The sequence below is a fragment of the Hibiscus syriacus genome, unplaced genomic scaffold, assembly GCF_006381635.1.
Source record: "Hibiscus syriacus cultivar Baekdansim isolate YM2019G1 unplaced genomic scaffold, ASM638163v2 tig00110819_pilon, whole genome shotgun sequence".
Lineage (NCBI taxonomy): Eukaryota > Viridiplantae > Streptophyta > Magnoliopsida > Malvales > Malvaceae > Hibiscus > Hibiscus syriacus.
This window is the reverse complement of record NW_024062875.1, coordinates 797,145-822,178: the sequence shown is the minus strand read 5'-3', so window position 1 is coordinate 822,178 and position 25,034 is coordinate 797,145. Positions and strand designations below refer to the sequence as shown.

Below are 25,034 nucleotides of genomic sequence, written 5' to 3'. Positions count from 1 at the left end.
TGCTTTTTTTTAATTATTAGAATTGGCGAGTCCTTTTTATAACTCAATTTGAAGTTAATTTCTAGTTAAATTACGTTTGTGAAATTCCAATAGAGTCAGATCGATTTAAATTATTTAAATTTTTATTTAAATTTAATAATAAATACTTATAATGTTAGGATATTATTAGAATTTTATTTTATAACTCAACTCGAAATTAATTTTTTTTTAAGTCTAATGGATAATTTTTAGCGTGAATAAGTTAATGGAAAGAAAAAGAAAGTTCATCCTGGAAACAGTACTTCATGAACTCCGTCCGCAATCCTCGGTCATCATTCCTGTCATACTCTTTGATAACCAGATCGCCGTCTCCCTTGGGGAAACCAAACCTTTCCCAAACGGCCTCAAAACGACGGAGAGCTCTTGCAATCTGTTTTGCTGCGGTAACTCGGCTGACAATTCAAGAAGCGCTTCAAGTGCCTCTGCCCTTTGCCTATAAGAATTGACATCCAAAGTTTCCTTTGTCGGTGTGGTCACAGGCTCCAATGAATCAGATTTTAGAGATGAGGTAGTGGAGTTCTTAACCTCCGTTTCTTTAACGCCGGGATTATCAGAGACGTTTGGTGTTGAACTTGAAGCTTCAGAGGAGCTTGATGCCAGGGTCACATGACTAGTCATGGTTCTCATATCGAATTCATCTCTCACAACATCGATGGGTTCTGGAGACGAGGAAATGGAGTTCCCAGTATCCCTTTATTTAACACCGGAGGGCATTGAGTCCCTAACATCCATTTCTTTAAGACCATAATATTCCGGACCATTTGGTGTTGAACTTAAAGCTTCAGAGCAGCTTGATGCCAGGGTCACTGGATTAGCCATGGTTCTCATATTGAATTCATCTCTCACAACATCGATGGGTCCTGGAGATGAGGAAATCGAGTTCATGACATCCATTTGTTGAACACCAGAGGGAAAGGAGTTCCTGACATCCATTTCGTTGACACCAGAATAATCCGAAATATTTGGTGTTGAACTTGAAGTTTCAGAGAAATTTGGTGTAACTGTCACTGGACTAGTCAAGTTTCTCATATCTAATTCATCCCTCCCAACTTCAATGGGTTCTGGAGATGAAAAAATGGAGTTCCCAATATCCATTTCTTTAACACCAGAGAGAGCGGAGTTCCTAACATCCATTTCTCCGACACCGGAATAACCCAGAACATTTGGCGTTGAACTTAAAGCTCCGATGAAATTTGATGAAACTGTCACCGGACTAGTTGTGTTTGTCAAATCCAGTTCATCCTTCGCGACATTTAAGTGTTTTGGAGATGAAGAAAAAGAATTCCTAATATCCATTTCTTTAACACCAGAGGGAATGGAGTTCCTAACATCCAGTTCTTCGACACCAGAACAATCTGAAGCATTTGGTCTTGAGCTTAAAGCTTCAGAGCAACTTGACATAAGAGCCACTGGACTAGTCATGGTTCTCATATCCAATTCAACCCTCACAACATTTATGAGTTCTGGAGACGAGGAAGTGCAATACCTAGTATCCATTTCTTTAACACCAGAGGGAATAGAGTTCCTACCATCTATTTCTTTGTCATCAGAATAATCCGAAACATTTGGTGTTGAACTTATTGCGTCAGAGCAACTTGATGTAGGGGTCTAGCCATATTTATTGTATCCAATTCATCCATAGCAGCATTTATGAGTTTCTCAACATCCACATTTTGAACACCCATTTCTACTGTTTCCATCACTGGCTGCGCAATGCCAACAGATGGAGGACAAGCAGTATCTGGTGTTTTGACTGTTGAATCACGCACGTTTGTTCCTCTATCCGGTTGTGAATTCTTCGGGATGGATGAAATTGATGAGGCAATGCAAGGCACAGTTTCTGTAATTGATGAGGGAAGTTCCAATACAGTGAACTTATCCTCACCACTGGCTGGCAAAGAAAGATTTGAATGGAGCATCACATCAACCCTACTACTAGGTCCGCCTGTCATAGCTTCATCCAGCCTGATGGTGGGGCAATCTTCCCAAGTTACAGGGGCATTTTCCACAATGCTTAACCTGCTTGTAGGGGCATCGTCCCTTAAACAGCTTACTGGGGCATCATCACTACTACTTGGTCTGCTAGCGGGGGAATCTTCCCCAGCAGTTGGTCCACTTACAGGGTAATTTTCCCCAATACTTAACCAGCTTATAGGGGCATCATCTCTAATACTTAAACTGCTTACAGGAGCATCATTACTGCTACTTGGTCTGCTTATTGGAGCATAATCCCAAGTGCTTGAGCTGCTGCTCATACGGGCACCACCTGTACTACTTGGGCTACTCATAGGCTCATCATTCCTACTACTTGTCTGGCTTAAAGGAGTATCATCCCTACTACATGTCTGACTTAAAGGAGCATCATCCCTACTAATTATCCTTATTGCAGCAGTCTCATCTTTAGGAACAATTTTTATTTTCAGAAATCAGGTCTGGAAGGTACAAAGGGGCATCTGGACTCGCTTTTTCATCAACTGAAGTGAAATGAGCCTGAGCTGGAACAGATTCTTCAGTTGAAAACATGACAGATTCTTCAGTTGAAAACATGACATATTCATTATCCAACCTGTAGTTTTCTCTCAACAGAACCTCGTGCATCTCTGATTTCAGAGCAGGTGAGTGGCATGATGGATGTGATTCTAAGCTCTTAATGTCGGCGATCATCTGATGAATCTGTGTCTGTTCTGTTGTGTCAATAAAAGTGGTTGTTGCGCCATCACAAACCTTAAGTGCTTGAATTGAGGTTGCAGGTGAGACAGAAGTGCTGTTGTCTGTTTGCACCCTCTCGGTAGCCCCGCTTAGAGCTATCTCGGTGTCTTGTTGTACCACCCCAGAAGCATCTGTAGGGTAACCGTTGGGCAGTTGGTGAGAAATAGCCTCACGATCCTGTACTTCTGAAGATCCTAATTTGGTCCTGTTACTTGCCCCATTTGAAACATCACTTCCAGCATGCTTAATTTTTACTGTAACAGATGATCTTGCAACATTGGAAGTAATTCTGTTTTAGAAGGCAGATCGTCTTCAGCAATATGTTTCCCCGTTGCAGGTGGAAGAATCCCTTCATGTCTAGGTTTAGTCTTAGGGGAAGAGGGTTCAATTACACCTAACTGGAGAGGAACTTTGCAAAGTGAGGATATTGATAACAAATTAGATTAAGATTATACCATTAAGTGGTAGTCATACCTGGTGCTTCAAATGGTGTGATCCTGGCATCTTGTTTGCACAATCTAATAGTAATTTCATTGAAGCAACAGTTGGTGTATTTGCATTAAATTTTGAACTTGGAGCTGGAGCAGGAGATTTGAGAACTTTGGGTGATGCCTCCATATTATTTCTTCGAGTCAATCCACCTGCAGCTTTTGTACAGCTATCTCTCATAGGAGAACCACTTTCTCTTAATTTCCTTTATTTCAAAGTCGTTACTATGCTTTTTATGGTTTTTGGTTGCCTTGATTGAACATTAGATCCCTGTTCCACATGAGAAGGTTACGACATTCCTTTTTCATCAACTTTACCAGAGAAAATAATGGAACAGATCTCTTCTTCCTTAGAATTGGAATCCATGTTAGTGGCGTTATTATTCCTATTTGAAAGCCTGGTGGCAGTGTTTCTGTGACTTGAAAGCAAACTAAATTTGTCATTACATGAGCTATTACTACTTTTGACTCTCGGCAATATTTTTCCTATTACCACGACCAGTGGTAATATGCTTATCCACGCAGCAGTTCTTCAAAAGGCAGCTGAATGGACTATACTTGTCAACATATGGCTGCAAAATAAGGGTGCTTCAAAAGCTCTGATGCCTGATCAAGGTGAAAACTCAAAATGTTACACTGAAGTCCTGCATGCGGAGAATCCTTAGGATTGAGCAAAAAGAAACTTACACTTAGTCGATGCTCAGGATTCTTTCTTAGCATGCCCTTGATAACTGCTTTCCTGTGCATGTAACATTGAACAGATTAAGTAACATTGAACAGATAACAACCATGTAGTGAGGACTTGATTACTTGACAAAATATATAGCATTAATCATCTACCAAAATACAGATCGATGAATCCCTCGGGATTTTAAATGAAAATTCACTTTTTGTTTCCTTATAAAGGGAAGAAACAAGAGATCTGCACGTTATTGAAACCTAATGTCATGTTAGGTACATAAATATTAACATCTGGAAAAAGCTTAATTATTACATGAGTTTTAAAATAATTTTTCATAGCAAAGAAAGAAATAGAATAAATCTAAACTTGACGTTAGAAAGATGAGTGAAAACTCAAGTAAAAAATAATACCTACGCAAACTAAGTAATATACATTCTTTCTCCTTATTCAAATTAAGTCAGGTGAGTGCCTAAATATTACCAAGTGATGCTAGTTTATTGCTAACTTAGGTACTAAAACATGAGGAAAAAATAAAACTCCTACCAAGCGTAGCATAAAAGAATAATTAAAAAGCAAATGAAGAAACATGCGAGGGTAGAAAAGCAATGTCAGAGCATGAAAAATCACAAAGACATACTCAGTTATCATGAGAAGCTCCTACCAAACGTAGCATAAAAGAATAATTAAAAAGCAAATGAAGAAACATTCAGAGCATGAAAAATCACAAAGACATACTCAGTTATCATGAGAAGGTACAATAAGTGAGAGCACTAAAATTAATATTAAGGCTTACAATGATGAAGAGTAGCAAGAAGGCAAAGAGCCGATAGAGGAACGATTTATCTTGCTTATCAACCCTGCCATGTCCTAGAACAAGAACTTCAATAAATTTAATTGAAATAAATTTGTATAAATTACATGGTTAGTGGAGGCATACAATTAGTAGTTTATGGAAAACCTCTCAAAGGACATAACATCACACTAGACAATAAGATGACATTAACTACACTGAAAGCATTATTTTAAAGAGTGGAGGGCAGAATTCATGGAAAATTGTTATGAATAAATTCCACAATAATACAAAAGTGAGGGGAAAGAAACTTTAATTTCCTTTTAATATAACATCAAATGGAAGTGCTATTCATCAGAATGGCATAAACTGAGTAAACTCATTCCTGAACACAAGAAACAGATTCAACCAGGTTCCAGAAGAATTGCAAGAACTCTTGCAAAAGCTTTAAAAGCAGGGCGACGAGCAGCCATCTCATACATAGAGCACCCTGTTCAAGAAAAAGCAATTCAACTTATATATAAACACACATATATTTGTAACACAAAAGAAAAGACATACCCAGAGACCAGATATCAGACTTAAAACCATAAGGAATATCTGCAAGCAGTTCAGGACACATGTAATTGGGAGTTCCAACCAACTGAGGCACATACAAAACAACTTTAACTAGCACTGGAACTAAAAATAATTAGCACATTATAATATAAAAATAAATGCAAAAATAAAACAACAATATCAAAGGTAAATGAGTATTGCTGATTGTCAATATAAGGGTTTGAAAATACCGAGTTTTAGACTAGTGGTTGTTCTCATACTCATGGCATTGGAGGCTCAAGGTGCAGGTTTCAACTCCCTCCTCCCCACTGCCTTAGTGCAAATGTATTGAGTATGAGAGCGGGGATTGAGGAGTACAAAATCTAACCCAATAGTACAGTTATAAACAATGTCTTTGGACATTTATGATCGAAACAACATGAATGACAGTTAATTTAACAGCACTCCAGTTGGTCAAATTTTAGGCTCTTTTACAATAAATTATAAATACAAGACCATTAAAAATGTTAAATACATCTCTCCTATCATCAAATGTAACACACTTTGACCAAGTAACCAGAAGTTGCTTACATGCACATAATTTCAATTCCTAAGTAATGAAGCCATCAATCCCGAAAAATACTATGGTGTCACCAAGTAATTCTCTTTCACTTTAATTCTTTCCTTAAAAATGATCAAGTGTTCTCAATAGATAAAAGTAAAATTAGCAATGAGTTTAACTGCAAGCTTTGCACACACTATGACTGTTCATTTTAACCAAACATATTATTTTTCCAGAAAATGTTACTATTTTAGACTGTAACAGCCAATGTGGAAGAGTGGAATATGTTATTGATTACAGAATATGAGTAATATGCTACCATGCAAGAAATTTTATCATAAAAGTGAAGGAAATTGAGGCATCAGCAAACAGAACACAAATATTAACACAAAACTGCATTTTCAATCTTCATAGCATAAGCTTATTGTACCCAACAGTAGGAAGACAAGGAAGAGAAAAGCTAAAAGAAATTATCCAGAAAAATTCTTTACCATCTTTGGACATGGTTGAAAAAAGGTTAACGGGAAAATGTATGTCAAAAAATCATTTCATTACAAAGTACATACTGAGGAATCCAAATCATCTTCCTTTAGAGTTTTAGCAAGCCCAAAATCCCCTAAACCAGGACAGACCAGAAAGGAGTTTAGGATAACAATCGCAGAATAGACAATAAGGTAGGATATCTAACATAACTTAATAGGAAACAAAGAGAAAAGAACCTCTAAGAAACCAAGAAGAAAAGACAAACTCACCAAGCCGTACATCTTGATCTTTGGTAAGGAAAATATTGGAACACTACAAAAAAAAGTGATTAAGAAGTCCATAGAACATTAAGATAATAGAAAGACCAATGTCAATTAACATACGTACGTTTATGTCATGATGCAAAACAAAATTTGAATGCCGATATTCAACTGCCAGAAGTAGCTGCACAAACCACTTGCAGAGCTTCTGCATAACCACTTACCCTCTTCCACAATTAGATGGGGACCAGGGAGGCCGGAAACCCCAACGGGGAACCTTCACCATGCCACACGACTCTAAGAAGAAACTAACTTGTAAAATCAATAGGTGTAGAGAAATTAGATTACCTCCTCCGGGAAATAGATCCCATTTGATTTTTTTCATCAATTCAGCCCTGTTAGAAAATTAAAAAGAACAATATTTAAAAAAATGCAAATTTTGCAGGATTTGTATAAACAAAAACACTACGAATCAAGTTCTCCATACAAACACGGAAACTCACATATCTCCACCTTCGCAGTATCCAGTAACAATGCAAACATAGCATCCCTACATAACAATTACAAAACTCAAAATAAAATAAAATAAAATAAACAAGGCAGTCATGTACACAACAAGATAAAAGTATAAGCAGATTTTGAGTCGAGAATCCTAGCAGAAGAAAAAAATTAGTCCGGTATCTTACTTTCTCAACCCAGGCTACCTTAAATTGAATAACGTAAGGGTGTTGAATTAGCGAAAGAAGTGTCATCTACATTACACAAAAATCGAAACTAAATTGTAAGTTGGAATATTAAACTCGCTATTCCTTTAACGCGAAAACAGATTAAAGTGTTTAAAAAGATGTAACAACTAACTTCTTGATGTGCAGAACTCCTACAACGCTCCGTTTGCCGCGCCAATCTGATCTTCTTCAACACATACCTGCGATTAAAAAAAATGTTCAAACAATCAAATTACACAATTAAAATTAGAAATTGAGAAATAAAAAAATAAAAAGTACTTTTTCTTCTCAGTTTTGTGATAAACGAGAATGGCATCGCCAAAAGCTCCACGGCCGATTTGTTCCATGATCTCATAATGATCCATTCTCGACTCCATTGCTATTAACTCTTTCCTGGCTATCCTTTTCTTTTTTCTTGTATGTTTTACTTAAAAGAAAACAAAACAAAAAATTCAAAACAAAAGGAGCAGCGGAAAATTGTTTCGAAAAATCATTTTCGTTTTGACAGATTTTTCTCTTGATCTCGAAACAGTTGCCGGAATCTTCGCTTCTCCACCAATCCTGCCGGTGCATTTCATCAATATCCATACGACTCGTTTTGAAAATACCAGCATTTTTCAAAGTCATTGAAATCTTTGCCGACGGTCGTAACCGCCTTTTTTCCACATTGCTGTTGAATTCTCTAAAGCTTTCCCTCTTTTATTTCACTCCTCGGCACTGTTGGGTAAACTATCGAAATGGTAAATTTTATTTTATAAGTATTCACTTTTGATTACTGAATTTAAAAAAATAATATTTTAACCACTTACGTTATCAATCTATAACATTTTGATCGTTTTTGTTATTATTTTATAATATTTTGGTCACTAATATGTTAAATATTAGTTTGATGAAATCTTAAAAAAGATTAGTTTTAAATTGGGTAAAATACCAAATTGGTCACTTTGCATTTATGATTATACATTTTTGCTCACTAAATTCAAAAAAATTATGTTTCGATCACTTACATTATCGATTTATTAAATTCTAATCACTTACTTTATCAATTGTTATATTCTTTTTATTGTATTGTTAACTCAGGTTAACTTTATGAAGTGATATATTCGTAAAAAGAGGTTAATTTTTATTTTAACCAACTCTAGATAGAATTCTAATTTGATCTTAAACTTCAAATGAAATATTATTCTGACCTCTAGACTCTATGTAAAATATCAATTTAATCTCTGCATTCAACTAAAGTCTACCATCGTTGACCACCACTCATCATCAGTCATTGTCAGTCGGTATCGATCGTTGTCGTCGATTGTTAGATCCAAAAATTTCAATTCACTCTTTTTTTTACCTATTAAACGCACATCCGATGTCATTTTCACCGAAAATGCCTCAAACTCAACAAATATAGCATGAAACTCGTCAATTCTCTTTAAATTTAATTCATAATAATAAATTTATCAACAATATTCCTTTAAAAACAATACACCAGAAATCTAAGTTTATATCATAGTCAAATGTATAATTTTTTTGTTTAAAATATTTTTATGTTATAATTTTTTTATATGTTTATAATTATAATTTTAATATTTATATTTATAATATTAATTTATAAATTTTTAATCTTAAATTAACATTATCATTGAGACTCTTTTATATATTTTGTTAAAATACCCTAAAAACATTAGGCATCTTGTGAAGATACACAGGCTCGAAAGCAACACCGAGTAATATTATTTTTATTTTTTAACATAACAATAATTTTCAAAGGCTCCGAAAATCCTTAGCAAAGAAATTCACATAAATATGAAGATATCTTCGAGGCCACTCAACTAAATCTAAAATGTCATTTTAAAAGAAAACAACTATTTTGGATTAGCAGAGGTATCCCAATAAAGTCTAAGATAATCCTCTGCACAAATTGCATACGTAAAAAAATACCTTCACGCATAAATCTCTAATCAAACAACTTTATGACATTCTCACAATAAAGGAAACGAATGTTATACCTTCAAAGTTAAACGCTATAACTCTGGAGTTAAGTATCATCCCTTCTCTTATTCATATCAATTATTATCTCTTGATAAGATTATCGATAGACTTAAAATGTCTAACAAAATTCAAAATATATTGATAGTCCATCATATTAATTTATCATATTAGTATGCGGATAATAATCATGATCATATGTCTAACACCAGTACGCATAAAGAATCACCATACAAACTCAAAAATAAAAAGAGAGAGAATCTTCTTAGGAACCATTCTTCATATATTGGTCTCCTCTCCTTCCTTATACAGGGATAGAGGATTACAACACCAAATAATGTTATCGTATAACAATTGAATGACTATCGTATAACAATCGATTATAATTTTTTTAATCAAAAAGGATAAATTGTTAACCGTGGACTTAATCCAGTTGTTCCGTCAACAAGAATCAACACTAAGAAATGCTGCCATGAAAGTATTATTGCTGATGGTAACAGCCGGTGAACGATGAAATTATGTCCCGAACTAGTATTGGGTGTGATCCACTTCTTGGGCTATCGAACATCTGATTAGAACATGATTTAAGTCCTCATCAAGGCCACAACTTGAGCTAACACACCTTCTATCACCTCTTTATCCCACGACTTGCCATCAGCTGCAAGAAATTCATGCACCTTGCCGTCTTCCAAACCTGGTAAAGGAATAGAATCCACACAAAAATTATCATCGTCACCCACCCAAGGATCATTGAAGACTTCGACATCAACCCCAGTTCCCCAGTTCCAATTCTCCGTCGGCTTCCCTGAACAAGCACTTTTAGCCGACAAAAGATGGGTTATTGCCTTTGCAGGCTTCCAAGAAACTGCTTTCCAGGAAATATTTTGCTTTGAAGATACGAGCACCAGGAGTTTCGATATCAGAAATATAATCTTTCAAATATCATCATCATTACTTTTTAACAAAAATCTTATAGGCTGTGTGCTTTGATCGAAACTAAATTGAGATCAATGTTGAAAAATCAAATCTTTATGGGTGTATATATATATGACCCACGGTAAAGGATAAAAACCCTTTGATAGATTTCCCTCTGGAATAAGAGCAGCTAGCGCCACCCTATCACCATCAATCAATCCCACATCCAAAATAAATACAAAACAACCATTTAACCATAATTATCCATCATAAGCACTACTCTCCATGAGAAAATTACTCAGTTTGTACAGTGTAAATGGGATCTTTATTCCTCTTTAAGGACTCAGAACAAAATCTACAGCTGCAGTACTTGGACTATATAACAAAAGGAATCAGAAAACATAACGGTATAGATAACCAGGTTTTTTCCAAGGTTCAACGATTCTGAGAAAGAAACTATAAAAATGGAACTACCATCTTTTAGAACAATAATTAGATACGATTTGCATTGGTATGTTTGTGGAGTGACGTTGCCAATGACTCATTTTTTTGAAACGGCGCCATACTATCAGAAATCATTTCTCAAAGAAAATGTGTGAAAATGGCTGCACCATGCAATCATTTACTATTTTCAAATGCTATATAAATTTGGAGCAACCATCCCCCTGTGTTCTTCACACCTCTCTATCTTCTCTCTCGTTTTGTTTTCCTACTAGTAAGAGATTTTCTTGCTAATCTGCTATGGCTACTAGGGCATTTGTGCTGCTCCTCATATGCTTTCTGGTCTTGCATGGAGTTTGTGGTTGGAGTTCGACCTCTCTCTCTTTATTCTCCATTTGGGGTTCCGTTTTTAGTGTCAATGTTCTTATCTTTTTCATGTTTAACAGGCTGCGTTTCTGGCCATGGACGCTCCTTTGAAAAGCCATCTCAAAATAGAAAGGTTCGATAATTTGTTTAGTTTTTTTTTCCTAACTGTTGAAAGAAACTTATGAAACTATTGGTGCTTGCAGATGCTGCTGCAGAAGGAAGACAATGGATCAACAACCGGTGCTGGGAATAGAGAAAGCTTTAGGACGGTGCCATCAGGACCAGATCCATTGCACCATAATGGTGGTAGCCCTAAGAAGCCACGGACTGACCCTTAATTTCCCATGTTTTAGCGTGTGTTTTTTGGGTGCCCCCTACTGAAATAGTATAATATGAATCTTGCAAGATTCCATCTTCTCTTTTGGAGGAGGGTAGTTTTTGTTTGATCATGATGGTCTCCTATCCTTTCGTTCTTTATATAAAAGCAAACGTTTTTAGGTTGTTTACAATTAATGTGTTTTATCATATGGCCTATACCTAAAGCAAACAATATTGAATTTGGCCATTTGATTGTAAATATTTCTACTGTAAATGGTGACATCAAAACAAAAGAAAGGGGGAGAAAGGATGAGATGGATGGATGGATGTAATTGTTTGTAGTCATAGCACCAATTGTGGATTGGAAGATAATCAAAGGAGGGTGACAGTGGATGCATGCCAGCAGATATGTTGCTGCAATATATATATATATAACGGCATCTGCTCAACCAAATCTATACATGTATGATGGACAATTAAGGATTTGACAGTGCTGATGCTGGGATATCCTGCTGGAACTATTATTATTCCCTTTCATGTCAGTCAAAATCATATTATATATTATGATATCAGCACAAATGAGACAGACCAGTGTCAATATCCAATTACTTTACTTTATATATATAGTTCATCATCAAATTCAAGTTTCGTTTTCCATAATTTTTTTAACAAAATATTTATTTATTTATTATTGTACTCATCCTAAATAGAATCTAAGGTCCCAATTTTCTTTAGTTGTTATTACCTTAACATTTGGCACGGAACAGCCGTTTCTGATCTTTCTGCTATGTATGTTCGTCCCAGAGCTAGGGTTGTAAATGAGACGAGACAGATCGCGAGATAGATTCGATAAATAATCGGATCGAATGGACTCGACTCGAGCTCAAACTCGACTCGAATTCTTAACGAGCCGAAACGAGCTACTCGATACTCGACTCGAAAAACTCGTGAGCAGCCCGAAAAAAATATTATATTATAATTTTAGATTTTTAAAATTACATTATTAAAAATATATTAAAAATACATTATTGATGAATAAATATTCTTGAATTGAAAATGATTAAAAATTATTTTTGAATAAATATTCTTATATTTATTTTAAATTAATAAAAAAATTATTTATCTAATGATAAATATTTAATATATTTCTAATGATAATAGTTGTAATAACTAATTTTTTAAATTGTTGTTATATTTTGAGGTTTCGAGTTCAAATATCATAAATATCAAGGGTTTGCGCATTTAATATCAAGATATTATATTGTACTTAACTCATAACTAATTTTTTATTTGATAATAAATATAATATAATGAAAAATATGATTCAATTTAAATATTAATAATTTAAAAAAATATATCAAAATAGAGTGTAACCGATTTTATAAAGAATTAAGAAAGAAAAAACTTATTTAGACTTACATTAATATCTTAATTAACAAAATCGATGGCATCAAATCATATTTGAGAGAAAATGATCATCCCTACTACTAACATGTACCATATAAAGTAAAACAAAACAGATATATATGCATTACTAGATTCTACTCTGGAAAAAAAAGAAAGTAATAATTACAGAGTTGGAAAATCAAAGCAGTAAATAAAGAGAAGAGAAGAGGAACATAAATAAAAAAGATTGAAGCTTCTTATTAGATTTTTGTTCCCCATAAAACAAAAGAAAAACAAATATACTCTATCTCCTTTCACTAAACCATCTCATTCCTTCTAATTATGTGATAAGATTTAGGGTTTAGGGTTTAGAGTTTATGTGATATGATTTAAGGGTTTAAAGCTTATGTGATAGGATTTAAGGTTTTAGAGTTTAAGGATTTAAGGTTTTAGAGTTTATGGTTTAATGTTTAGAGTTTATGGTTTAGATTTTAGGATTTAGGGTTTATGTGTTAGGGGTTAGGGTTTAGGGTTAAATATAAAATTAAACTTACAAAATTGGAATTAAACCAATGACTTAAATATAAATTGTGCATAAACTACAGGGTCTTATATATAATTGATCATATTCGATTTAAGCTAAAATAATATGAAAAATAACATAAATGACACCTGAACATTTAAAACAAATAAGAAAATTTAAACAAATGTGATTGAAATACAAAAATTAACAATGTAAATTCTATATATATTTTTAATAAAATTTTATAATATTTAATTTGAATTAATTAATTATTAAATAAAATAACGATAGATTATAAAATACGAATACGTCAGTAACGAAGGTCAGGTTTTTTAAATTTGTAGTATTATGTAGTCCGAGAGCATACAGTGTTCTTTAATTCGAGAGAAAGTAAGATGTTAATGTGACAGAAAAAGTACTTGATACACACTAATCAAATTTGAGAGATAAATAATTTCACAGAAAACATGAATTTGAACCTGACGCAGGAATGAATAATTATATGGATCATAGGCAAAGTTTGCCAAATTTGCAGCAATCTTCTCCTTTGTTTCTGTTCAACAAGTACCCATTCAGTTAAGAATTATGAAGAGAATCGGAGAAATATGGCAAATTGGAACACACTAAATCTGACAAGTCAGGAATTATTGATACATTCTTCTAAACAAACTACAAGTATTAAACAAGCTTACGAAACCAGAATTATCTGATAATGTTTTCACTCATTCTGAACAAGCAATTAAATCCCCAAGTATGAAAGTTTGACTGAAAATAGTGAATTAACCCATAAAATAAGTTCAATTAATCTAAGGGGAGATTATTGACAAAAGGTCTCGAACATAAGCAACGACGGAAGCTCTAAAGATGAAGCATACCGTCATCAGTTGTGTTCTGAAACTGATTCACCAATTCCTAAAGCGAAATGGGTAAACAAGAATTAATGAATTGTTTTCCTCTATGCTGCTTTACATGAAATTTTATACCCAGAAACCTTGTGTAAAATACAGATACCCTAATATTCGAATTGAAAACAAAAAAGGTTACCTGAAGATATTGGAGCCTTGAAGTTCCATATTTTCCAGTTCTTTCGTCTTGTCTTTTATCATTGATAAACATGCTGCGTGTTTATACGAATCTACATGCAGCAAAAAAAAAATTCAAGTTTAGATGAAAATGTTCGAAGCATGCAGTTTTTATTTCCTAATCAAAGTTTGACGAGAAAACATACAAATTGATTTGGAAAAGCCTAGGTTCCAGTTCCAAAGTGGGCAAAAGGGTAACCTTAAAATAACTCAAACGATGAAAATTTAGAGGCTTTTCAGTTTGTAAGGACTGAAATTCCTCAAGAAGCTTTGTTTTTGAAACAGAGATCAAAGATGAGAGTGAAAAGAAGCTTAGTATATATCCCACATCGGTTTCAACCAATGAAACTAAACCTGTGAGCTTAAATCGAGCTTGAAACGAGCTTGAATCGAGCTTCAATTTAGCTCAAGTCTCGAGCTTCAATTGAGTTCAAGTCTTGAGCTTTAATCGAGCTCGAGTTTGAGTCGAGTTTAAAAATTAAGCTTACGAGTTTTCGAGTAGAACATTTAAAGTTTTTGAGTTCGAGTTGAGCTTGACTCGGCTCGTTTATACCCTACTCAGAGCCATACCCTTTTTCGCATCCTTCTGGATGAATGCTCTCATCCACCAAATCCCTCCAAAAACTCAAACAAATTCATGCCAGAACGATTCTGCTTAATATTTCAAGCCACTCCTTCGTCCGAACCAAACTTGTCTCTGCCTACGCTTCTTGTTCCCAAATGCGCGAAGCTCATATCCTCTTCTTCTTCACTTCTCGCCAACCCACTTCCCTCTACAACTCCCTCATCCGAGCCCACTCTGCTCTTAACCAATCCTCTCAATCCCTCGCCATTTTTCACCACATGATCATTGCCCAAAAGCCCTTTGACATTTTGATCTTGCCTCCCGTTCTCAAATCTTGCAGCCATTTATCCGATTTAACCCTTGGAAGACAGCTCCACGGGGCTTTTTTGGTCAATGGATATTCGTCCGATTTGGCAAATAACAATTCTTTGATTAGAATGTATGGAAAATGTGGTGAATGGGAGTGTGCGATGAAAGTGTTTGACGAAATGCCTGTTAGAACTTATGTATCTTACTCGGCGTTGATGGTTGGGTATGAGAAGCTTGGGATGACGTTGGAAGTATTTATTTTGTTTGATAAAATGGTGGAGATGGGGATGGAGATTGATGATGTGACGTTGACTACAGTTTTGACTACATGTAGTCGTGAGGGAATGGTGGAAAAGGGGAAGGATGTTTTCGAGAAGATGGAAGAAAGGTTCGGGGTGAAGCCTAAATTGGAGCATTATACGTGTATGGTGGATATGTTGGGGAAGGCGGGATTGATGGAGGAAGCTGACGAATTGGTGATGGGGATGGAGTTGGAGACCGATATGGTTTTGTGGAATGCTTTGTTGGCAGCTTGTAGGGTTCACGGGAAAGTGGAGGTGGCCGAAAGGGTGGAAAGAAGACTTGTAGGACGAACTTGAATTTTGCTTCTTTGAATTGTTTTCTTCATTGTATGGGATATGATTTCTATTGCTGCTATTAAAACTGCGCCTTGATGTTACAGAAGCTGACTGGGTGTTGGATACAGGCAATTAACCTTCCAATCGTACATTTAAAGTTCTCCATATGTAAATTCAAGTTGTAATTTGACTCATATTGCAAGTTATTTGGTACGAAAGAATCAATGCGCTTGTTTCTTATTACTTATTGATGGGTTTAATCACTTTCATACAATTGTCTTGTAACAATTTCAGGGGCATACCCGGATGACATTAGATCAAAGGCGAGCAACTCTAGTGTTGCATAAATACAATCTTTTTCCATATGAGACTTGTCACCGGCAACAAATTCATGAACACAACCATCGATCTCAATTGAACTAAAACCTGGTTTCTTTTGTATCCCAAGTGCTTTCATTCTCCTCCTAACCTTGCTTGCTCCCTCCCATCTTCCAAGTGCTGCATATATGTTTGAGAGCAGTACATAATTGGAATCACTACCAGGGTTCAATGCCACAAGGTTCTTCACTATCCTTTCGGCTAAGTTAATGTCCCCATGATACCTACATGCAGCTAATAAATGACCCCAATACAACTTCATTTGGCTTCATAGGCATATTTTGTACTACGTTCCATGCTTCTTTCAACTTCCCAGCACGGCTATAAAGATCAACTATGCAACCAAAATGCTCGATCCTGGGTGATATCCTATAAATTCTTTTCATAATATCAAAATAATGGAACCCTTCATCTACTAAACCTGCATGGCTACAAGCAGTAAATGCTCTAGTAAAGCTGACCCCATCTGGTTTAAACCCTTCTTTCTGCATTGCTCCAAAATATTTCAAAACTTCATCTGCAAACCCATTAACAGCAAACCCCACAATGATTGAATTCCACGAGACCAATGTTCGCTCCTGCATCTTGTCAAAAACTTCACGAGCGAATTCTATAGATCCGCATCGCGAATACATATCAATTAATGAATTATTTACTCTAACATTGTTTCTAAAGCTTTTCTTTAGAACAAGCCGATGAACCCATAAGCCAACGGTAAGAGTACCCAAATTAGCACAAGCTGTGAGAGCAGCGATTATACTCACATAGTCAGGCTTAACCCCAAAGATTATCATTTCTCGAAACCAATCCAAAGCTTCTTCATAAAAACCCCTCTTAGAAAACCCATTAATCAGGGCGGTCCAAGAAATGACATCTCGTTCAGGCATTTCATCGAACATCTCAACTGCTTTCTCATACTCCCGATTCTTCATACACCCATCAATCATCGTGTTCCATGAAACCGAATTCTTCACCTTCATCAGATCAAAAACCAACTTAGCAACTTCCACTCGTTCTCCTTTAGCGTACATTTCCATGAGCGCAGTGCCCACCATAACATCTTCTTTATCTAACCCCAATTTGCAAACATGCCCATGAATCAAAGAACCCAGATCCCCTCCTTTTAATGGAAATTCAGAACAACCCGAAAGGAGGGTAACGAAGGTGATATGATTTGGCTCAACACCAGCAAGTCTCATGCGTGTAAACTCTTGGACAGCTACAGAGAGTCTGCCAGCGCGACAATGACGAGAAATTGAAGAGGTCCATGAGACTACAGATTGTAAGGGTTGAAGGGAAATTTGGTGATTTGGGACAGAAGATAAAGGTTGGTTTTTGGGATTTTGGTGAGAGGTAAGAGAAGTTGGTGTTAAGGCGGGAAGAAGGCTCATAGTTTCAAATTTCTGTTTTCAGGAGAGATGTTCGGAATCATTTCTTTGCTTTATAGAAAGACTGGATTTATGGACTCCCACTTTAGAATCCATTGTCCCTCAGCCATCCTAGTTTTCGGGCCCATTATTCACTCAACAACTTTACTGTTTGGGTCCAAATCATGTTAAATTTTTATAAGATTATTATCTGATACATTATGGGTAGAAAAAATATTGAAAATCATGTATTACCTTACATATGATATATTTGTTCGAATTGTTATGTAAAAGCAAATTTTGGATGTAAATCTTGGTACATAATTATTAGTATGTTAAGCCTGGATGATTAAGTTAGTTATGATGTCTATGACATGCCTTTATTTCTTTTTATGTTTAATTTGCTTATTTATGTTTATAAACTGCATAAAGTATATTAGAGTGTATATGTACTATTGGACTCGTAAAGTTTAGCACTCGAATTGTTTTCTTTCATTTGTTAGTAGATTTGTGTTTAGGTCCGATGAGCATCGTGGCCGATGGATCTTTTGTGCCTCCTATGCAAAATATAATATTTGATTTACTTTAGTAGTCACATGTCTTCATAAGGATGGATGGACGCATGATTTTATCGTAGGGGTGAAAATTTAAAATTTTAAGAGGGATTGAACTTCTAAAATTCTATGGGGAAAACATATTATCAATAGAAAATACAAAAAAGTAGAAAAACATATTTTCAATAGAAAATACGAAAAAAAATCTAAAATATATAATTATTTGAAATTTTCAGAAATGACGACTGCCCCCACTTGCTCTCTTCCATCCATCCATCCCTGTTCATAAGACTTTATTAGTATTTAAGTTTGAAATTTTAATTATCATTTTGATTATTGTGTTATATTTAAAACTCCTAATTTTGTACAAATGCTTTTGTTTTATTATGCTTTGTTTGTATTTTATATAAATGCTTCAAAAGTACTTGATACATTTAACTAAATTAAAAGTACTTGATATATCAACCTAAGTTTTATTTATATAAAAATATAAATTTTAAAAGCTTTTGAATTCAGCTATCGCTTTAATGATTCAATGTGACATATTAAACCCTTCAATATATTGGGTCAGATTTAGGATGTTATATTATTTTTCCATTTTCCTTTGATATGTTTTGGTTGGTTTAGTCTAGGGTTGGGTTAGGTTTCGACAATGAGGAGATTCAAGTGATGGTGGGCGAATGGACTGTGGTGATATTTTGTGGAGGTTTTGGGTGCTTGTGAAATGGTTAAATTTGTCAAGTGCTTGTGGTGATATTTTGATTTAAGCGGTTTGATATCGCTTAAGTAAGTCTCGAGTTCGAGTTCGAGTCCTTGTATATGCAGAAAATCTCTACTGGGAGACTCACTCACCACAACTAGGTGTGCGACCCGAGTCGGTCTGGATTACTCAAGGCGAAACCTTGAGAACCGAGAGAACAACCAATTTTTTCATTTAATTTATTTTTCTAAATTATTTATTTTATCTATAACTAAATTTATTTTTTTAAAATTTAAAATAATTTATTCGGTTAACTTTACTTTTTTTCATGTTGAACTTAGATTTTATTTTTTTTTATTTTTATGAATGAAATAAGGGTTTGTGTTTGAGGTTTAAGGTTTAGGGATTAGAATTTAGGGTTTTATAGTTTGGGATTTGGTGTTTATGGTTTTAGGCTTTGTGATTTAGAGGTTAGGGTTTTGGAGTTTAGGGTTTATGATTTATTTAAAATTCAAAAAAAATAAAATATAAAAATTCAACATGAAAAAAGATAAAGTTAAACGAATGAATTGTTTTAAATTTTTAAAAAATAAATTTTAATTATATAAAAAACTAAATAATTTAGAAAAAATAAATTAAATGATTTTTTTTAAATTACTAAACCGGTTGGGTTTGTTCTACGAAGAAAATAAAAAGCATTAAATGAACAGTGAAGAAAAGAAAGTTAATGATAAATTGACGCTAGTTTACTAATTAATATTAATCCACGTGTCATAATATTAGTGATGGGGCATAGAATAGGGGTAGGAGAATTCTACCGTTTACTACTACAATTATTTCGTTGTTGTTGAAGCGGAATTCCCATTTCTCGACTAAGATATCAAATTTCAAAGTTCCGTCTCCGGTGCGACAGTCGGCTCAACGGCTTCGAAATTCAGCTTAGTGGCAAGTTCATGAACAGATTCCGCAATTTTGGCTGTGCAACTGACCACATCGATTAACAACGAAGCTACTGTAGCCAACGGCAACACTTCCAAGAGGTCCGTTTTATCATCCCATAACCCTGATTTGAGCAAAGAGTTGAGATTCTTTACGTTCGATTTCGAGTTCTCGATATGGATATCCGCGGAAAAAGGTTTCACCATCGTTTTGATCGCCATCGACAGTTCCTTCAATGCTTCACCAGATTCCATGCTTATTTTCGTGCATGTCAATTGGATTTTACTTCGGATTTCAGGTTTTGCCTGCCAATGGTAGGATAAAAATGACATGTTAGCTACGTACATATGAATTCGAGTAGTGGAGATTCAGATACAATACTCGAACGTCGGCGTGGAGGTGTCCGTTGAGTGATTCGATTCGGTACGCACACTGGCGTGTTAGAGCTCCGATCTTCAGGTACTGTTTCCATGGATGTTGGAATTGAAACCGGCCATGCCTCGGCTCCCATCTTGCAAAATTAGCCTACAGGTTAAAGCTAACATCAGAAAATTAAACAAACATTTCCAAGAGCTAGAGCATTTTTAACCCACCAAGGCCTCTTCGTTGTTTTTCGAGTTGAGAACACTTTTATATCCCTGCAACAAGGATCCACCTTCTTTCGACTCTCCATCCTCTTCCATTTTAAAGTATTCGTCTCCAAACCCTGCATACATTGTACACAAGAACACGAGTTCGAATATGTCGGACCGAATCGTGACAGATACATTGCTTTTTTATTTATTTTTATGGGTACCTTCTAGGAAGATGCCAAGTTTTTCCATGTTGGAAGCGATCAAGTTGTGAAGGTCTTGACCGGCCCACACAGGGAAAAGCAAAACGGAAATTATGACACAGGTTGAGCCACCTATGAGAACGGTTAACAATCTCTTGTGAACCAGTTCCAGTATTTCATCATCTCGAAATCCCGATATGGATATCAAAGAGAATGTCAAGATGAATACCAACAATCCATAATCATATCTAGCCTTGATTTTGGGGCAGAATCTCGCAAACGTCGATACCGCAGCTGCACATATATAAATACTAAGTTGTGAGTGCAAACTGGGGAAAATGAGAATTTTGGATGCATATAGTTTTCAAGTGCTAGTTTTATTATACCCTGGAGGAAGACGAAGAACCCGAGTACTACGGGCTCGCATATACGTCCCGATGTTTTAGCCAGTTGATGAGCCCCGACAGCTAAAGCACCAGCAAGCAACGTTGCCAATCCTCTATTCACTCCTTTCCCCAGAGTAGCCCCTGTTGAAATAAATTTTTTTTTTCATCTTCGAGATCCATTTTATGTCATACTATTCGAGTAGGGTGTGACGAAACATACCGACAGAAAATTCGAAGACGACGACCACGGTGATCACAGCCCACATTGCAGAAAAGCCGAAGCTGTTGTACAATGGCTGGTAGGTATAGAACAATGAGACTAAGGTGAGCGCGAGTCCGGCTTTCAATGAATGAACCACTCTTCTTGGGTCATCTTGGCCGAGTTTTCTTAAGGTTCCGAAGAATTCGAGCACCTCGGTCTTAACATTGTTGCTAAAGGCCTTAATCTTTGACCACCCACGGGCAAGCAGGCCTTGTTTTACTGGTTCTTGATTTCCATTCTCTAAATCCATAGCATTCAACTTAGATGGTATATCGAGAATCGAGATAAATGCAAAATCCAAGAAATGAAAAGGCTTGCATGAACAAAGAACACAAGTAGAGAGATTATAAAGAGATTACCAGGAAGAATATGCCTTGATGCCTTTACAAAGCACGATTTGTGGGTCTCTCTACTTGTATGGAAAACAAGCATCTACCAGTCATACCTGTTAACTCCAGGCGATGCATGCAGGAACGGACGTAGGATTTTATTTATGAGGTACGAACTTAATTCAGAATATGCAAAATTAAATCATTGATAAAAATAAAAAATATTTAAATTATATAAATATTTAAAATTTTCATGGGATGCAGCCGACTCCAACACTCTCTTCTATTCACTCCTGGATGCATGCTCTTTCCCCAACCCTGATCGAAAATGGAAACGCCCCATTTCCATATTTTGCTTCCTCATTTGCAAACCAATATGCATGCTAAATAATTATTTTGAGAAAAAGGATGCATATTATTTAGCTTTGCGTCTTGTGGAGTACTAGGTGTTTGGGGTCATGATTCTGAGCTAAGCTCCATAGGCAGGTGGGGAGAAGCACTGCGAACTATATCATGTTGAAGATTTGTATTCTAATACGTTTCAAGGCATTCAATTAGTTCCAGCGAATTGGATGGATAATAGGAATGTCTAACAGGTCGGATAGGGGATGGATTTTTGGTGGATCTGAATCCGACCTGACATTATGAAAATAAACTTGGATTTCGACTCAATTAGTTTTTAAAAATATTTTTATCCAATTCGTATTTGATTCAAAATTTTGATTGAATATTCAATTTCAACTCCGACTCGACTCAATTTAAAAGGATCACGTTTAAGAAAAAAAACCGATCTAAAACTTGAATTTCATTAAAAAAATCGATCTTGTCTGATTGACCAGAATTCGTTTAATCATTTAAATCACCATTATGCTCTTTTATTGATCACAAGAAATATATTTGTCGTTTTTGATTATTTAAATTTAAAAGATTAGACATGAATGAAGCGGTCTCAATGATAAAATAGATAGTTTTTATTCTTAAATGTCATAGATTCGAGGATGATGTTTGTAGAAATATTTAAATATTTATTATCAAATAATTGAGAGATTTTCAAATAGATACTCTATTATAATTATCACATACTAATAAAACACTTTATTCATGTGCACCAAACAACTGCAATGTGAATATATGAGTCCTATGATGGATGGTGTATGGTTCATTGTTTCTTAAAGTGATGTTCAAATACGACTAACACTTAATTCATTATAGTTTGCACATAATTAAATAGTAAAAAATGTTTTTATATTAATGTTTACATATTGTATAATTAATCATTTTATTGTTTAATTTTAATTTTAACTGAACCAAATATGCCCTTAAATATGCAAAATCACATCTCTTGCATATATATAATTTAATAATTTCAAATTTGTATATATTGTACAATTAATCTAGTAAGCATCATGGTTCTAATACGAATTGAAACTATAAGAAGAACCTCGAGAAATTAAAATTTAAGCTTTTATTTTAAATTTGTAAATTCGAAATTATTAATTATATATACAACATAAAAGTACAAGTATGCCCTTATATATGCGCAATCACATCTCTTGCCAACCAACACAGCTTTCTATATCGGCCAAAAAGATATATGTAACCTGGAAGCCAAAGTTTTTATTTGGTCCAAGATGCTTCATCTATCCTTTTATCCACGTCATCGTGCCTCTTTTAACTTTTATAATAATTAAAGAAGAATACAAATTTTATATTAGGATGTAAATTTTTAAAATTTTAAGTGAGAACGAATTTATAAAATTTAAAAAAATAAAAATAGACTTTTAGTAGAAAATATATTAAAAAATCTAAAATATATAATAATTTTAAATTTTCAAGATCCGATCCATCCCTGACAATAACTAATATTTAATTTTATTATATTTTAATTATTACTCTTTAATTTCAAATTGAATTGACGTTTTCTATTTGTTTATTTATTTTAACATGCATAGGTGCGTTTAACAAATCACAAAAACTTTTCAAAAAGAAAAACATATCATTAAAATATTTACAAAGAATAATATAAAGTGTATAGATAATTATTTGTCTATTAACGTAATGAAAATTTTAATTATTTCATATTTTTATTAAGCTAAACATGATTATAAAGTAGTATATATTTTAAGTACTCTTAATCATTTGACAATGAACGTTCAATCACTCTTTCAGTCGCTGGTGCTTGAAACTGTAACCTCTAGGAACAACAATGATTCTTTTAACATATGAGGTAAGTTGGTTCGTACTTAAAATTTAATTATTAAATGAGTTTTTCCAAAAATTATTAAATGGATTCTAAAATAGTTTATTGTAACACAAAGAATAATGGGTATATTTTAATTTTATAAAATATACTTAACGAAATAATGAAAATATTTTTTTATTGTTTTCTAACTTCACATATTTTCATTTTCTAAGAATCGATTTTTATCTTTAAACAACTATAACTCTTAATTAGTTTTCTATAGCTTGAGTTTAATTTGTTGGCATTAATATTATAGAAAAAAAGAACCTAAATTCAAAACTATGTTCTTATTATTAAAAAAAAAGTAAAAGTTAACTCAAATATTATTCTTTTTTGAGGGGTATTGTTAAAAAATTAATGCTTTTAATTTCTTCCACATAAATTATTTTCTTAAAATAGGATGATGGCATAAAAGACAAGAAAATTAGAAAAATACCATCTTTTTTGGGGGTTGAACTCTAATTAGCGTACAAATTAAAGATAAAAACGAAAGCTTCAAAATATTTGCTGTGAATGCCCCTTCTAACAAAAGAGAAGTTGCTCGACATCCGCTCATATCATCAGAATTCAGAATATATGCCTTTCTTTCACAAATAAGACCCGACTTCTTTACCTATATTAACAAGATTTTTATCAATTCAATAACAACTTAGACATTAATATACTCTAAGTAAAGACATTCGGACTTGATATTATAGATTAAATAAATTGAACCCGGACGATCGACTCCACAATAAGTCTCTACTATATTATATATGGATTAGTTGATTATCAGATTGAATATCGATGGTTAAACCAAAAATAATGTTGTTCATGCCTCTTAATCGAGAGCTAAGGAGCTTGATACTCTCTAAAAATTATATATGTTGTACTAACCCTTATCTCTTTCACTTTTTATCTCTTTTTTTTCCTTTCAAATTTCAATTATTTATTTTTACACACGAAAATAAAATAAAAATGATATTATCTCACATTTTTTTCTATAAAAAAATACTTTAAAAATATATTTCTATGTTTTTATCGTTCAATATTTTCATCCAATCAAACAAAGTGTTAATTAGAGTTGAATATGATTATTGAATATTGTGGGAATCTGAGACCAAATATATATATATATTAAATAATGTTGCTTCAATCTAAACCATTCATCTAGGAAACTAAAATTTAGGGTAAAGTACACGATGGTCCTTCGATTATAGGATATTTCTTTGTTGAGTTTCCCAACTATTAAAAGTTACAAAATGATCCTTCGACTATAGGGTGTTGCTTTGTTGAGTCACTTGACTATTAAAAGTTACAAAATGATTACCCAACTATTAATATGTTCTAAACTCGTTCTTTTTCGTTAAAAAAATTGACGTTCG

At 34.1% G+C, this 25,034-nt stretch overlaps 1 protein-coding gene, 2 long non-coding RNA genes and 2 pseudogenes across 3 annotated transcripts; 1 reads left to right on the top strand and 4 right to left on the bottom strand.

Moving 5' to 3' along the window:
* Nucleotides 1-254: 254 nt before the first annotated feature.
* On the bottom strand, nt 255-7,693 carry LOC120142258 (annotated as a pseudogene).
* LOC120142266 lies at nt 7,520-23,708 on the top strand. Its single transcript, XR_005517830.1, has 3 exons — nt 7,520-7,692; nt 9,689-9,690; nt 23,695-23,708. It is a non-coding gene; the product is annotated as an uncharacterized LOC120142266 (long non-coding RNA).
* On the bottom strand, nt 13,659-14,337 carry LOC120142265. The gene is made up of 3 exons (XR_005517829.1): nt 14,249-14,337; nt 14,080-14,116; nt 13,659-13,757 (listed from the first exon to the last, which is right to left on the bottom strand). It is a non-coding gene; the product is annotated as an uncharacterized LOC120142265 (long non-coding RNA).
* On the bottom strand, nt 15,955-17,518 carry LOC120142259 (annotated as a pseudogene).
* LOC120142260 (aluminum-activated malate transporter 2-like) lies at nt 19,616-21,395 on the bottom strand. The gene is made up of 6 exons (XM_039157009.1): nt 21,058-21,395; nt 20,838-20,978; nt 20,473-20,745; nt 20,270-20,382; nt 20,058-20,201; nt 19,616-19,981 (listed from the first exon to the last, which is right to left on the bottom strand). Exons 1-6 carry the CDS (start codon nt 21,347-21,349, stop codon nt 19,625-19,627), a joined length of 1,320 nt encoding a protein of 439 aa, XP_039012940.1. The 5' UTR covers nt 21,350-21,395; the 3' UTR covers nt 19,616-19,624.
* Nucleotides 23,709-25,034: the final 1,326 nt, after the last annotated feature.